At 42.7% G+C, this 14,836-nt stretch overlaps 1 protein-coding gene across 1 annotated transcript in view; it reads left to right on the forward strand.

The window, feature by feature from the left end:
- The first annotated feature begins 2,771 nt into the window (after positions 1–2,771).
- The window catches only part of LOC124171022 (EF-hand domain-containing protein D2 homolog), a 70,710-nt gene continuing 58,645 nt past the window's right edge, over positions 2,772–14,836 (forward strand). The window contains exon 1 of the mRNA XM_046550159.1: positions 2,772–3,009. Coding sequence (XP_046406115.1) covers positions 2,840–3,009 — 170 coding nt within the window. The 5' untranslated portion in view covers positions 2,772–2,839. The remainder of the gene's footprint in view (positions 3,010–14,836) is intronic.

Genomic DNA, 14,836 nt, shown 5'->3' on the forward strand with positions numbered 1-14,836 from the left:
GTCGGGTTTAGAAATAAGTATGCTTTTGGCTTTTTCCAAGTGCAAGGGAAATACGGGAGAGAATAGAGGTGAGTTAGAAAATCGGAGAGAAGAGAACGGAAGGCCGGCTGGTACTGAAAGTTTGAGATATTCTCCTGGTTGGGAGTTTTTGTTTTGATGGGAAGAGAAGAGAGAATATTGCGAACAGTGGAAGGAGTGGAGATTGCAAAAGGTGTACGGATAGGCGGCGGATTGGAAAAAAAAACAGTTTATTTCTTGTTTTATTGGCGAAGAAGATATTGAAATAAAATAAATTTGTACTTTTCCAGGAGTATTTAATGCGTGCGACGCGATTCGGCTCACAGAGCCATCCTCTGCTACAAGACACTGTAGTACATAAGAACATGTCATTTAAACCTTTGAGGAAGTGATGGGGACAAGTTTGAGGAAGGGGTGGGAGACAGGCGCACAGTGGAGAGACAGTGAGAAACATTCAAGTTAAGAGATTCGGGAAACCCAAAGGGGATGGAAGGGGGACACTAGTCATAGGTGTAGAGTAACGACACAGGGAAAGAACCACTGAAAGGGGAAGGGCAAGGGGCTGCGGAAGAGCAGCCCCCTTACCCCTTCCTCAAACTTGTCGAAACCTCCCCCATCCCTTCCTCAATGGTATAATGTCATACCCTTATGCACTATCGTGTCTTACACCAGAGGATGAGTCTGTGAGCCGAAACGCGCCGTGCGCATTAAATACTTGTGGAAAAGTGAAAATTCATTTTATTTCAGTACGTCGAACTTCCACTACATAACGCCTGATTCAATTGAACTTACCACTGAAGAAGAATTGTCGAGAGACATTATTTTTCGCAAATAATCTGCTTGAATTTCGTTTTTTTGCCCAAATCGAAACCGGAATTTGAAGGATACGGGTTAGCGACATAAGTGTCAGATTTTTCAGTGATTTCATAACACGCCAGATGAGTTTGGTATTTAAGGGAGCATGATTTTGGAATATTAATTTCAAAATGTGATTTTCCCAGTTTTATCGCTGAATTTGCGAATATCTTGTTTACCTTTATTAGAAGGGCGATTGTAAATTGTTTCATCGGATTTGATACGCGAGTTTTGCCACTTTCGACGGGCAGCATTGCGGCGTTTTGGATGAGTGTGATCGGTCAAGTGACGGTGCCATTGGGAGCGAGGAGGAGGAGCGTGTCCCTCATGAATTGCGGCGCCGATGAGTTTCTGATGATGCTGATTGCTGACTGGAGTTGGAGCGGAAATGGAGGTATTGAGGAAAGGGAATCGACCGTCTAAGAAATTAACCTATTTCTCCCAGTCGGCTGATGTAAATGTAAAACGTGCTGATTATTTAATGGATTTGAAAAATTTAGCGGAGGAGATCAGAAGAAGAGGAGTAATGGAGTGGATTGAACAGGATGGTTGTTGGAAAATCAATTACGTCGCATGATCACGGAGTCAGATGCAACGGAGACAAAATTATGAATGGTTTGTTTGTATGTTAACAGCAGCCTACTGGGAGAAATATGTTAATTTCTCAGACGGTTGATTCCCTTTCCTCAATAACTCCATTACCGCTCCAACTCCAGTCAGCAAACAGCATCATCTAGAACTCATCGCCGCCGCAATTCATAAGGGACATGCTCCTCCTTCTCCTAGCTCCCAATGGCACCGTAATACACACATGAGTACAGAGGTTTTTGACAATCCACCTTGTATTGATTGCCGCCACAGCGAACACGTGTGTGGGAGGTTGCAGTGATTCTTTTGTGTGCCAGTACTTGGCATCTATGGCATTGGACAGGTATTGTGGTAATATTTAAAATTAACAATGGAAACTTCAAGGCCGGCAATTGAATTAATTGAAAATAATTTAGCAGCGTCAATCACGCTGCATGGGCTGCGAAGATGCTCTGCGCTACATGGGTGGGGTACAGGTGATGCTAATCCCGTGCTGCGCGGCACAGGGCCGACCCACACGAACACTTGATTGCGACCGCGGAACCTGAGCTGTCTCATTTGAATGGGTTTGGAAAAGTCGCCACGGGAGTCGCTGATGCGTAAAGCGATCACTGGTGCAACGACGCTCGACAATCGAATCACAATCTATACGGAGCGATGGATGGCCACCACCTCTACGTCGAGTGTCAATAAAAATTGCTAGTCATTTTCGATCAATCGACTCGCATGAATAGCCTTTTGGGCGAGAGTAAAAACATAAAAAATATACACAAGAAATAGGTTGGCATTTAAAACCATTTACAATCGAAAACAAAAGAGATAATATCAAATAACTACACTGAGTTACTACAGTATCTTTGATGATATTACCCATTAAGTTATGGTTTCGATTACTCAAAGGTCCGAACAAGCCTGCGAGATGTGAGTAAAAAATATAATACTTAGAAAAATGTTGTTCTACATTGCCAGTGGAATTTTTCCGGGTTCTATCCGATTAATTTCTCCGCCATCTTTGAAATATAAAGCATTGATAACATGCCGCATTCATATCTAAGTCAATAGCCATATAGGCGCAATTGTATCGCGGATTATCACAACCCTCGATAGTCAGTTTCGATCAATCGTATAATCGGAACCGGTCGCTCGTTGGCACCGGTTTCCCCCTAACCCTTTCCCTGAGTCCATCCCCCTTTAAAATCCCCTATCGATCGTCAACTTTCACCCAAGGCCTCTCTCCTGGGATGCGCAACTCGCCTTCCCCCACCCGCCCCTCCCCTCCACTCCCCCTCCGCCTTCGCCTCAGCTGATGCCGGCCGGGCGCAGTTGGAGTCGAGTTGCCGTGGCGGGAGCATACGGGCGGGCGGCGCGCAAACACGAAATGCCGGCGGACGACGAGCTGAGCGGCGTGCTGAGTCGCAGGCAGGCCATCAACGAAGCCCTGGACGAGGGCAAAGAGGTGAAGCCCAAGTTCAAGGTGGTCAACGTTTACACTGAGTTTGCAGAATTCTCCCGAAGGCAGATCAAGGAGTACGAGAAGACGTTCAACAGGTAAGCCGCTCTGCACCGGGAGTTCACTGCGGACAAAGTGCACGGCCTCTGTCAGCAATCACGACCAACGGCTAACGCTACCGAAACATTAGCTCTGCGGTAAAAGGACTTTATTACAACAATTCCACAACAAGTATGCATATTAGTGGCTACAAAAAGTCAAATAGACTGCGTCCTTCTGCGGCGGACTGCCAGTTTGCGACGGTGAAGTACATTTATTTTGCTGATTTACTGTCAATTTAGTTTTTAGCCGCAGTAAAGGTGCTCCGAAAAGTGAAGTCCCATCACGTCAGTATAAAAACTCCAGTCATTAGTGCACTCATTTACGTGGCGGGAGAATGACATGAATTATAGCACATTTAATATTTTCCTCCGCGAGACTACATTCTTACCTGGAAAATACGTCCTGGGCCGGATGTGTAGCTTTTCCGGCGAAAAAAGATTGCAAAATACGGAACACAGGAATTCCAAAGTTTCCATTCTGCGACGCGGTCCCTAGGACCCGAGAAGCTGACGATGTGCTCGTGCCAAGGGAGCTGAGTGAAGGCGGGAATTACGCATTGCGTTACGGGCCCTCGCATTATTTGAGCGAAAAAACACGCTCCCTCATTCTCTCATTCGGCTGGCAATTGCTCTTACCAATGTATTCATCCTTGAACGAAACTATCCCAACGACACAATCGAGGAAGCCGCGTCAATATACTAAACATCGAAGTTTCACATTCTCCGCCCAATCAGTACTTTAAGGTATACATGGGTACACTGTCTTACTTGTGGAAAAGTGAAGTGACTACTGTGAATAACATAAGATACCGATCGCAGAAAAAATTGAACCTTCCACTCGGGTGAAGAGCAGGAGGAACATTATTACGTCGAGTAGCATTTGTCCTTCTTAGAGTGCCCACAGGGTCATAGAATGCAATCAAAGGTGGGAAAAAAACGAGTGAAATAATTGGATGCTAATGAGAAGTTGGAGGCATTGAGAGTAATTTGAACGCGTGAAAAGAGTGCGTTAGGAGGTGCAGATGATTTGTGTCTTTCTTGTTTGACGTCAGAGGTAAACAAATGTTGGGATCTTAGGCGTCAATCCCGAAGGCACACGCTCAGGAGTGTATGTTGACCCGGGGCAAACAACTCGCGTCACCCACGGCACTGCGGCGATATGCTGCGAGGAACAAGGCGAAACACGAGTGGAGCTGACAAACACTTCATAGCCCACTTCTGCAACTACCCTCAAGTAAACATGATCCAAAAAGTAGTTGAACGGGCTTCGTTGCAACGCATAGCTAAAATATTTCCAAGGAAGCAGGCGTATGAAAGATAAGATAGGTGCAAGCTGGAAGAAATACGATTGAGGCCATACGAATGAAACCTTAAAAACAACTTTGCTTCGTGACCTACTTTCGCGTCTCCGCAAAAGTAAAGATATACCATTGGGGTAGTTGAACTTCGCCAAAGCAAATCTCTTAAGTCCTCAGGTATATAAGGCATACTATCAGCAGTTGACATTAAACCCAAAATAAAAGCAATTTTACCTCGTTTGTATATTCCAGTGTTGCCAAATACTATTGGATTGCTTTTTTGAGCAAGCAGTCCAGATATTTCACGCAATCTGGAGTAATAATTAATCTGTGGATATCGTGGCACGATACAAGACGAAATAATTTTGTGCCAAGAAACTGGAATGGGTTTCTTATTTAATTTTCCAAGTTTTAAATAATTTTCGAAGGAATTGTACTCGTAAAACGTAAAAATCACCTAGGCCAGGAATCGGGCATCAAACAATTATTTTTTCCAGCTCAATAATGCTTGTGAGGCTACGGAACACGCGTTTCGCAGGAAACCTCCCCAGAATTAACCCAAAGATTTGAGAAAGCTTAGTGGCCTGCCTCGAAAATACAATCCAATGGTCCGCGGTTGGATTCCTGGCCAGGGTGAATTTTTATTGCGATTTATGTGAAGTTTCGTCGCTATTCGCGCGACAGATTAAAAGTGTCTTCACTTTTTCTAGCCGGCGTTTCCCCAAACGATCTGGATATAAGTGACAACCGTAACATGACCAATGCATGGAAATGATATTTATTAATGAGCACAGCCGTGGGTGACGAAGCAACGCTCAGGCGGTGGAGTGACACTTGAGAGCCGATCCGCATTACGTCCGTCGCGCTGGGAGCCGTGTGAGTGACTCACTCGACAAGCGAGCTGGAAAATACGTTCTCCCGTTTGCGGTCTCACCATTGCCTGCCCGCGGCGAGAAAATTACTGTTTGTTCACCATGGGATGCAGTTTCACAACTTCAGAGAATAATTGCAAATTTAGGCCCGTCTCTCTTTATGCTTCGGGTATTTTCCTATGGCTAACCATCACCCACTCATAAAATTAACCATCGACTGGCTTACTTGGTGGAATTTTTCCATGGCTGGGAACGAAAACACTTTGTAATATTCCTCATATTTTTATTCTTCTCATTCGGTTTCAACGTTGTTTTGTCGTTTTCAGGAGGCGAGAACACCAAAAATAGGGTCAGGGTATAAATATGGGAGGGATTGGTGTCCGTTGGACTATTGAAAAGGACACAATAGCATTGAAACCAGACGCGGAGAATAAAACTGTTGAGAATATAACCAAGTTTGTTCATTGAAAATCATAACCTACTCGTCATGTGTGACGAATGCCGTCAATAAAAATATTTCCAAAGGAGCACATGCTGCGTGCTAATAAATGCTGAAATGATTTAGCTTTTCTCTGATTTGAAAGGCCCCACCAACGAAAACGTTTTGCTAAATTCAGTGGGAAACGACGAATTCTTCGCGAAATATATACTTGCACTTACGAGTGAAATGCGTTTAACTGAGAGGTGGAAAAGGTTATTCACATTTCATGCAATTTTAGTAGAAATGAAAAGTGCAGAACATGGTTCGCCTGAGCTCAAACTGCTTGTGTATTATCGCTTGCGATGAATGCCACTCACATAGAACACTTAACACTAGAAGGGTCGTGCCCACTACTTCTCCTCTTCCACCAACTGCAATCTCTGCATGATGTAAATATTAAAATACTCACCATTACTTCATTTGCGTGAAAATAAATAAACAAAATTAAGCGTATACGAAATTGCCATGAAGTACAAAACCAAAGAGTCTGCTCCAAGTTTCGTATTATGAAAGTGTGTAAGTTATGATCAATGTAATGTTAACACCGCACCGATTTCATTCAAATTTCAGAGTTAAACCAGAGTTATTTACAAGGAAATAAATTTCATTTCAAGATTTACTGCTGTTAACAGAGCACTAATAAATGGATTGGATTATCTTTTCAAGGTAAATATTTGTTTCCATTCGCGTGAAATGACGCAGTTTTAAAGGCTTCTGCCAACGTCAAAAAGGTGATAATAGAACCACTTACGCGATATATTAAGCACATAAAGTGATGCGTTCATAACACATTGTGAATTTTGGCACAAATAGCAAACAAATACAATTCTATCACCGAATTTCGAACCCTGATCGCCGAAATCCCAGACTATTGCGTTAACAGTACCACCACACGACCAAGTTACATTCCTTAGCCTTGGTGTAGCTGGTCATTAGTGGTTCGAATCTCCATCAGTTCAATACATTTCATCGTTCAATGGACCAATGGGAATTTGCACCCATTCACGTGATTGGATGAAGGTTCATTTTTGCAAACGAGTGCACTGCCAATACTCATAGAAGGTCGACGGAACCGTGAGTGTATCTATTAGTTATTTTGAATCTACGCTTTCGGAATGACAATATACTGGCCATTTTTGCTGCATATTATATCGCAATCTTTTAAACTTGTTTATGGTGATTCTATTTTAAATAGACGTGCGTTGTGGTAAAAAGATAAATACGATAACAGTTTTGATGCATGACATTGCTGACACTACAACTTAAAGCGTAATGTCCGTGAACGAGGCGCAGAGATTTGCGAACGTAGGAATCGCGCCTCGCAAGGAATTGGAAAGTTATTTTCCCCGCGCTTTCGACCTTGAACAAATCCGAGTGCGCACGGGCGGCCGCGAAGCGATCGTGAGTTGCGTTGGCATCGCCATGATCGCCACCGAGTCCTTGCTCCAGTGGCTACGTACGTAAAATACGTTTAGCAAGGGTGACCTGCGAGGCGCAAAATGCTTTCCGTTATTTACATTTAATACGCCAATTTGATCAATGGAGACGTTCACCTGGACCCGAAAACGCATTTTATGTAAAGAATTCGGTAGATGGGAGGTAAGTTACGATAAAAAATATGATTAACCGGCAAGGTACCCTCTGTACACTTAAACAGTTTTATTTTATTTCACGGCCATGGTTTCGTTACTCAGTCGACATCGTCAGGTGAGCATAAATACGTTTAGTAAAATGCTCACCGGATGACGTCGACTGCTCGACGAAAACATGGCTGTGAATTTCAATAATCCAATGGTAGCCCTCGGAGTTTTTCTAGTTAGTTTAACTTGATTAATAGATTCCACAAAGTTGCGCCAGATACTATCTAATATGTGAAAATAGCCTTCCTCGTTCAGCCAATCTCTCATATGACAAAAATAAGGGGAAGTTTCGGCCCACTTTTCACGAGTCAGTGACGTCACTTGAGTTCTGGTTCATTAACTCCATGTGGGAGAGGTTCTCTTTGAGGGAGAGGATCGTTTCCAATACAGTCAACATCAACGAACCTCGAGAGGACGATTCACGATGCGGCGGAGAAGCGGTGACCCGCTTCACATGAGTGCTTGCCGTCATCAACTCACCTGAGAAATAATTATGGCGGTCGACTTTTCCCCGCAAAATGTTCCAGAAGCATGCGAAGGATCGGAACACGAGTAAATATGGGTCACTTCATTATTTAAACTATTAAATGGGCACTTAAAATATTAATATGAATGTAAATGAGTTTACAGACAATTTAAATTTTGGGAGTCTGACTTATAGGAGACTCTCCAATGATTAATCAATCAAGAATAGGTACTGGTAAGTTTTAAGCGGCCAATGTGCTAGAATGTCCACCTGAATTTTATTAGCTTTCATTGTATAAACCCTTGCCACACATACCTACGTGTCACTGTGGTTGCGCCTACATGTAGCTAGCTCATGTTTAGAAGAAACCCCCCCCCCTGCCAGACGCTCTTGAGATGACTCGCAGGTATACGTTTCCAGAAATCATAGAACCACTATCTAACTGCGTTGGCTTTTCATGCAATAGCAATGTAGTTTTTAGCGTTCTCTCACAAGGGTAGATACATTTACGACCACACTATTACACACACACACATGACTATTATTCAGTAGAAAGTTTCGACAGAGCTACAGAAAGAGGATGAAATTAAGCTTAAGAAAGGGTATCACGGATTAGCGGCCTATCGCACGGACGTTGTCCCCTCTCTCGTCATTGAATAGAAGAAAGTCATGGAAGCGTGCATTTATGATTTTTCAACGGATTGCCTTCTATCGCATTGTTTAGAAGAATAAGAACCGCAATACTGACGTGAATTATAAAAGATCACAGATTTCCTCGTCGAATGATGGTTGTAAATTGCTCGTGGGTTAGACAGCCTTACTCGGTGTCCAACGCGAGAGCAATTCAAAAACTGACGTGAATTGATTTTGGTATCCGACGGTGGAATGTTTTCACGAATTTCCATCACCGGATCACTTGAACACAAGGCACGATGGGAAAGCGCGCCCCGCCCCCACGCCTCCTGGTGAGGTGTAGTAGAGTTAACTCGATTATGGGAATGAGCGCCCAAATTGACAGAGCCGTGTCGTCGCCGTAACGAGCCGCAGTGAGCTTTGATGTTGCCGCGGGAGTCGTGCTTCTTTGGCGAAAACTTTTTCGCGCGACCCCCCGCGATGACTCGGTGCTCCCGATGAGCTGCGTCGGTGCGATCAATAGGAGCACTGAGTCACGCCTATTGCAGCGGAAAAGCCGTGCCGTGCCGACTAGCATCCAGCCGTGCCCACCGGCACGCGTGACGCACATATTCATGTCCACGCTTTCTCCCGATCGGAGCGACTATTCGTCACGCGCTACGCTAAATCCCTGCACGATATCTCTCGCGGCAACAACCGTGTGATGTATAATTTGAAGCTTTCCCGCCGTATCTCATGCTGTAAGTTTTCTCGGGTGTTTCACCGGGTCAGGGCCACCATTTGGGCCAACGTTCCGATCCTCGGCTCGAGATTAAATTTAAAATATTGAAAATAATCATCGAGAAGAGGATCAAAACGTCTCACAGTGGGCTAGAAACGAAAAAAAAACTGGCCAAAACCTCAAAAACGATTTTTTTAGTTAGGAACTGGAAATTTTGCATAAATTTAATTTGCTTTAATTACGTATGGGAGGCTGGAAAGAAGAGTTCATGGACGGCTCTTGCCAAGAAAGAGAGTTTGTTTGTTAATAAAAAGAGTCCGTTTCCCTGCGTGAAGCACACGATGTAAGTCCATTCTCCGTAGTAGTAAGTATATGGAATTGACTCCAAGGAAGAGGTCTCCTCATGCAGTGCCCAGCGATTACATAATAAGAGTCATTCGTAGCAATATTTATTAATTTTACTTCCTGGTGATTATTTTCAATCAATGTTATATCTGTTATCCAGATATAAAAGTAAATGTGGCCATATCGCATCCACACGCTTGCCGCGTCGCCGTACTCTCCGCCGCCGGCCAGAACCGGAGTCGACCGCACGCTCGAAAAAACGATGTAAAATGCGAGGTTGCTAGTTGGTGAAGGATTTTACTTTACATTCACAACTTCGAATCTTCATAGAACGACGTGGTATAAGTAACTTGGCGGAAGTCGGTGGTAGTATCTACTTTTTCCCTACTTTTATATAAAAAGTTGGCTGAAAACAGGCTCCGACATTTTGTTATATATCTATGATTAATGATGAAGCAAAATCTTTTAAAACCCTCCAAATTTAAGAAAAAGAAGTGTTTATTAAGATGGTATAAGTTTTGTCAATAAAACTATTCATGAAACATCCGCACGAGGATTAAATTGGCTATTTTCAGAAAAAGTCTAGGGTGGTCGTTTTTCGCTATATTTGTTCAACTTCCTCTAATATATATTTAACGTAAGGGCACAGGAAAGAAATAATCTGGAAATTTATGCGCAATTTATTTGAGAATATGTATGCGAAGTTTCAACTTCCTAGCTCAAAAACATTGTTTTTTTGAGCTAGGAAGTTGAAAAATTGAGGTTTTGGCCGGCTTTTTTCGATTCTAGCCCGCAGTGCGTCGGCACAAATGGACGCACTGACGCGGTGTAGGACCCGATAAATCCTTTTGAAACCATGAGTTGGTTATTCGAGGATTATAAACGCAGTTTAATTTTTTTTTTGCATTAATCATTCAAGTCCATTTTTATCGCAAATGACCCATTCATTACAACTCTCCGTAAATCAACATAAAACCCCGGACGTACGAAAAAAAAACAGTTTTATGACCAATTCCGGCATGAAATTTAGTACGACTTAGTAGGATCAAAATCCGAAAGACTGTGTTTCAACATATTTTTCGGTCAAAGAAATGTTCTAAAAGGAATTATTCCTGTGACGTCATAAATATCACTTAATTTGAAGAAACAATATGTAGTGCATAATTACGCGACTTTTTAAATAGATATTTGACAGCAAGAGTATCCCATGATAAAAGAGCCATTACCCTGAAACTCTTCACGAATCTAATCGACCTCTCTGTCGCTTTTATAAGTACCGATTCCCATCGATCCTAAAGAGACGCCATTTCTTTCATCTACCGTTTGCCCTTATCTACGAGTTCCCTATTACTGCCTTCCTGCGTCCCATTCGCAGTTTTTCAGCTCTAACTCTTGGTCTTAGCCTTTGTAGCCTCACGTTACACCTCATTGGCACTCACAATAAGGGGAGAAAATCTGCGCCTCTAAATGGTAAATAAAACCTAATTATAATTCACAATGGTAACCATCGAACGACTGCCATGTGAAATTTACTGTCCTCTGATTTCTCTTCGCATCAATTGTGACGCATTTATTTTTGCTTCCACGACGTTGCATTGGAGAGCGGAAAAAGTTTTTGCTCGCGGGATCCTTGGCTTTCATCACGATGAGTCGAGCTGACCTCTTTCCCCTCGCACTGCTTCCCCACTCGACGGCTCAATAACCTCATATCCGTCTCCCACCATACCACGTCCCGGCCCGTATTGTTACGAATAAATCATCTTCATTTGTTACCCAGCCGATTGCATTTCCTCGCGGACCATTTGATTCATCAGTTCTCTCCGAAATCCGAGGCCATGTCTCTTACGTCGATTGAAGGCTTTGTTCAATAACGGCGGACAAACATCCCTCTGAGAATGTTCTCTTGTGGATATCTGGTCGATTCCACATTTCAAAAGCTGACAGTGTTCCCAATGGCTTTTGTGTCCGCTCGGAAGAATATCGCAGCGCAGACAAACGCTTCATCACCATTCTTTTCGACCCAAGCATTTTTCGCATTCACAGAAATGCCTCGTGGGCTTTGTTTGAGCTCTGCGAAGAGATACCACTGACCATACTCAGCCCAGTGTTCACAATTAATAAAGACATAGAAATGAGTTTCACGGTTGAAGGCGGAATGTCAATAGTCATATTGGCAACAAGAACAGAATTTCATGAATGTTTGATCCGTCATCAACTTGTTGATTTACATACTGTACAGACTCCCAGAGGCCATTTTTCATATACTGAAATTAAGCATAATGAATAACGGAATGGGAAAGCATATTATATAGTACGAATGTAAATCCAATCTCTTATATCTCGCCAACTGTACATTTACCTAATGACATGGATTGCATTCATAATTCGCCATCCTCTCAGGCGTTAACACGCATGAACAATGCCGCAATACTGGAGCAATACTCACCGCAGCCAAGTCAATACGCGATCTTTTCACATAAAAATGTCGAAAATGATTCAACGTGAAGGCGACGCGAATCTTTCTGTGAAAAATAATCCAGTCATAACGGACGAGTATACATTTGACGTAACAAATCAGCTCATGCGTAAATCACCACATGAGTAAAACATCTCTATAATCAATCACGATGGTAAAATCACCTACGAATGAAATCGGAACTCCATACACTCACGCAGATCACGGTAGAAAAATAATTCAGATTTATTTAGAGCACGCTCATAATTGCAATACGCTGTACAAACATCTGCGATAGACAATTTTAAAGCTTAACACACATTCACGTTGCGAAGAGTTATAGATAATTGGGACAGCATGTATTTATCTGAGTCAAGTAGTGTGAAAGAAAATAGTTGCCGTTCAGCCGGTCATGAAAATAAGGATTTATTCAAAATATAATTTGGGAAAGCCATTACAATATGTTCATCATTTGGGGGAGGTTTCACGATACTCGGCAATAGAGCAATTAAGGGAATCCGTTTTAGGGCTCGTCTCGCTCTGCTTGGGCCGGCCCTTGACTAGGCATCTCGCACCCATGTAGCTATGTCCAACAGATTCGGGGGGAAAAGGCTCCATTTCAGTCGATCCAACCCAGTTAATGGAGATTTCAAGTTCACCACGAGCACTTCACTTCACGGACGGAGTCATAATGTATTTTATTATTATTATTATTAAATGGGCGGTTTTTTTAAAAGGTTTAAAAATGTTTCATCGTCACCTTCTTTTATTCCTCAAAAAATCATTATTTTCTTCATTTTCATTCATTCAGTCATTATTATTTTTTTTTGTTTAATGTCTTTTTCACCGCCTTTGCACTCTCCGAGGGGGAGGGCCGCGCACAGGGGAGGGCCGCGCACAGGGGAGGTCCGCCGAAGGGGCTGGTTACCGCAACCTTGGACCCCATCCCTCCGCGCATGTGGCCCCCCCTCCGAGTGGTGATGCTCCCGTAAGGTTCCGCCCTTATTATTACATTCTTCTTTTTTTATGGCTCTATCTTTATTTTTAAAATGGTGTCCCCTGATTCCGTCTCTTCCACTGCGGAAAGGACGCCGCCCTGACACCACATGTCGATGAAGGGTTTTATGTCGCACTTGAATTTACGGTATAGGTACTCCCTCCTGATTCTTCTTTCAATTCTTCATAATGTATGCGTGCTTTCAATAAGGCTCATTTACATGAACGAAAGAGAGCTCGTACCCGCAACGTTTTTTACTACCAACATTAGAATGAACTAAATAATCACCATTTTCAAGGCGAAAATGAGTTCTTGGGATCATTAATTTACCAATTATCAAGATAACAATTCTCTCTATATTAGTGGGGCTCCTTCTGAAAGTTGAGAATACTTTTAATTCGATTGAATACTCTGAAAGTATCCTTCGCGGACGCGATAGCATCTCGTCCCCAGGCATGGGCGTACCCAGCGTGGAGCAGGGGGGCAGCTAACCCCCTCCCTCTGGAAGCAAAAATCGCATGAAGTCTTTGAGCAAAATCAGTACTGAATTAAAACGAAAGTATTCAACAAATTTTCTTTAAACCCACCAAAAATGATATGTATTATTATATGATATGTTACTAAAGTAAAACAGTTTTTTCAAGGAAACAATCTCATGAATCCCATGGCTTGCCTCCCCTAGTTATGATCCTGGGTACGCCCTTGTCCCCAGGTTCATGCTATCGTGCATTGGGGCCAAAACGAAAGTTTGGCGCTGCTTATAACATAAGGTAGGAGCCCCCCCTTCCAAATGCGGATCTGCAGACGCCACTCGGCCAGCAATAGGCATCGAGCACAAGGATTGTAATTAGCAGAAAATCAACTCACTATATTCGGCTGAGATGGCAGTAGTAGTCCTCTCCATTCCATGCTCGTCCGTGCAAGACCCCAGGAGAACGGTTTATTCACTAAAATTATCCAATCAGCAAGACAAAATACTTGCAAGGTGTTTTGATAGGGGCTTGAAACAAATGTAACGATTAGATGCTAATATTGTAACTACTTGCATTACCATGTTCTCCAAGCACCCTAACGTGGAATAAACATATTCGGAAAATAACAGGTCAAGCTAATCGTGAATTTGGTTTTGTATAAAGAATACTAGGAAAGGGCGACGACAATGTGAGAGAAATCTGCTACTTCTCCCTAGTTAGACCCCTTTTGGAATATGCTGCCAGTGTTTGGAATACTCATGAAACAGGCTTAAAAACAGAGTTAGAGCGCGTGCAAAGAAGAGCTGTCAGGTACGTGAGAAGTCGTTACGATAGCCTTGTTAGTGTTGTTACTGACTTCATAGATAAACTCGGATAGGTTTCTCTGCCAACCGTAGATTGAAAAATATACTAAACCTATCTGAAAAAATCACGAGCAGTGCATTTTCCGTTGAAGTTAACAATATCTTACGAACGCCAACATACTACGGTAGATCAGATGATATAAATAAAATAAGAGGGATAGACTGTAGGACAGACAGATTCAGAATGTCTTTTTTCCACAATCAATAAGGGACTATAACGGCTGCTTTAGAACTCACAAATATCTTTTATTGTAGCCTACTAACTTATACATACCTTAATGCATGTTTATGAATTTTCTTATTATTTCTAACAGCATTTTTTGTGTGTTATAGCTTTATTGTCACAAAAAATTAATCAGTAGTAGACAAGTTTTGCCTTTGAATGTGGCAGTACAATTTGTTAGTATGCGTAACGTTTTTGTACCGTGTGGTGTATAAGTGGAAATCCTGTTGCATGCTGCTTGCTGCTGGTTGATCACCCCCTGCCAAACACCCTAGAGGTGGCTCGCAGGCAAGGTGCGTATAATAGGAGGTGGTCTCAGCTGAAAGTGGGGGAGGAAGTAGTTTACAGTTTCAATGG

Source organism: Ischnura elegans, chromosome X (assembly GCF_921293095.1).
Source record: "Ischnura elegans chromosome X, ioIscEleg1.1, whole genome shotgun sequence".
In the NCBI taxonomy this organism is placed as follows: Eukaryota; Metazoa; Arthropoda; class Insecta; order Odonata; family Coenagrionidae; genus Ischnura; species Ischnura elegans.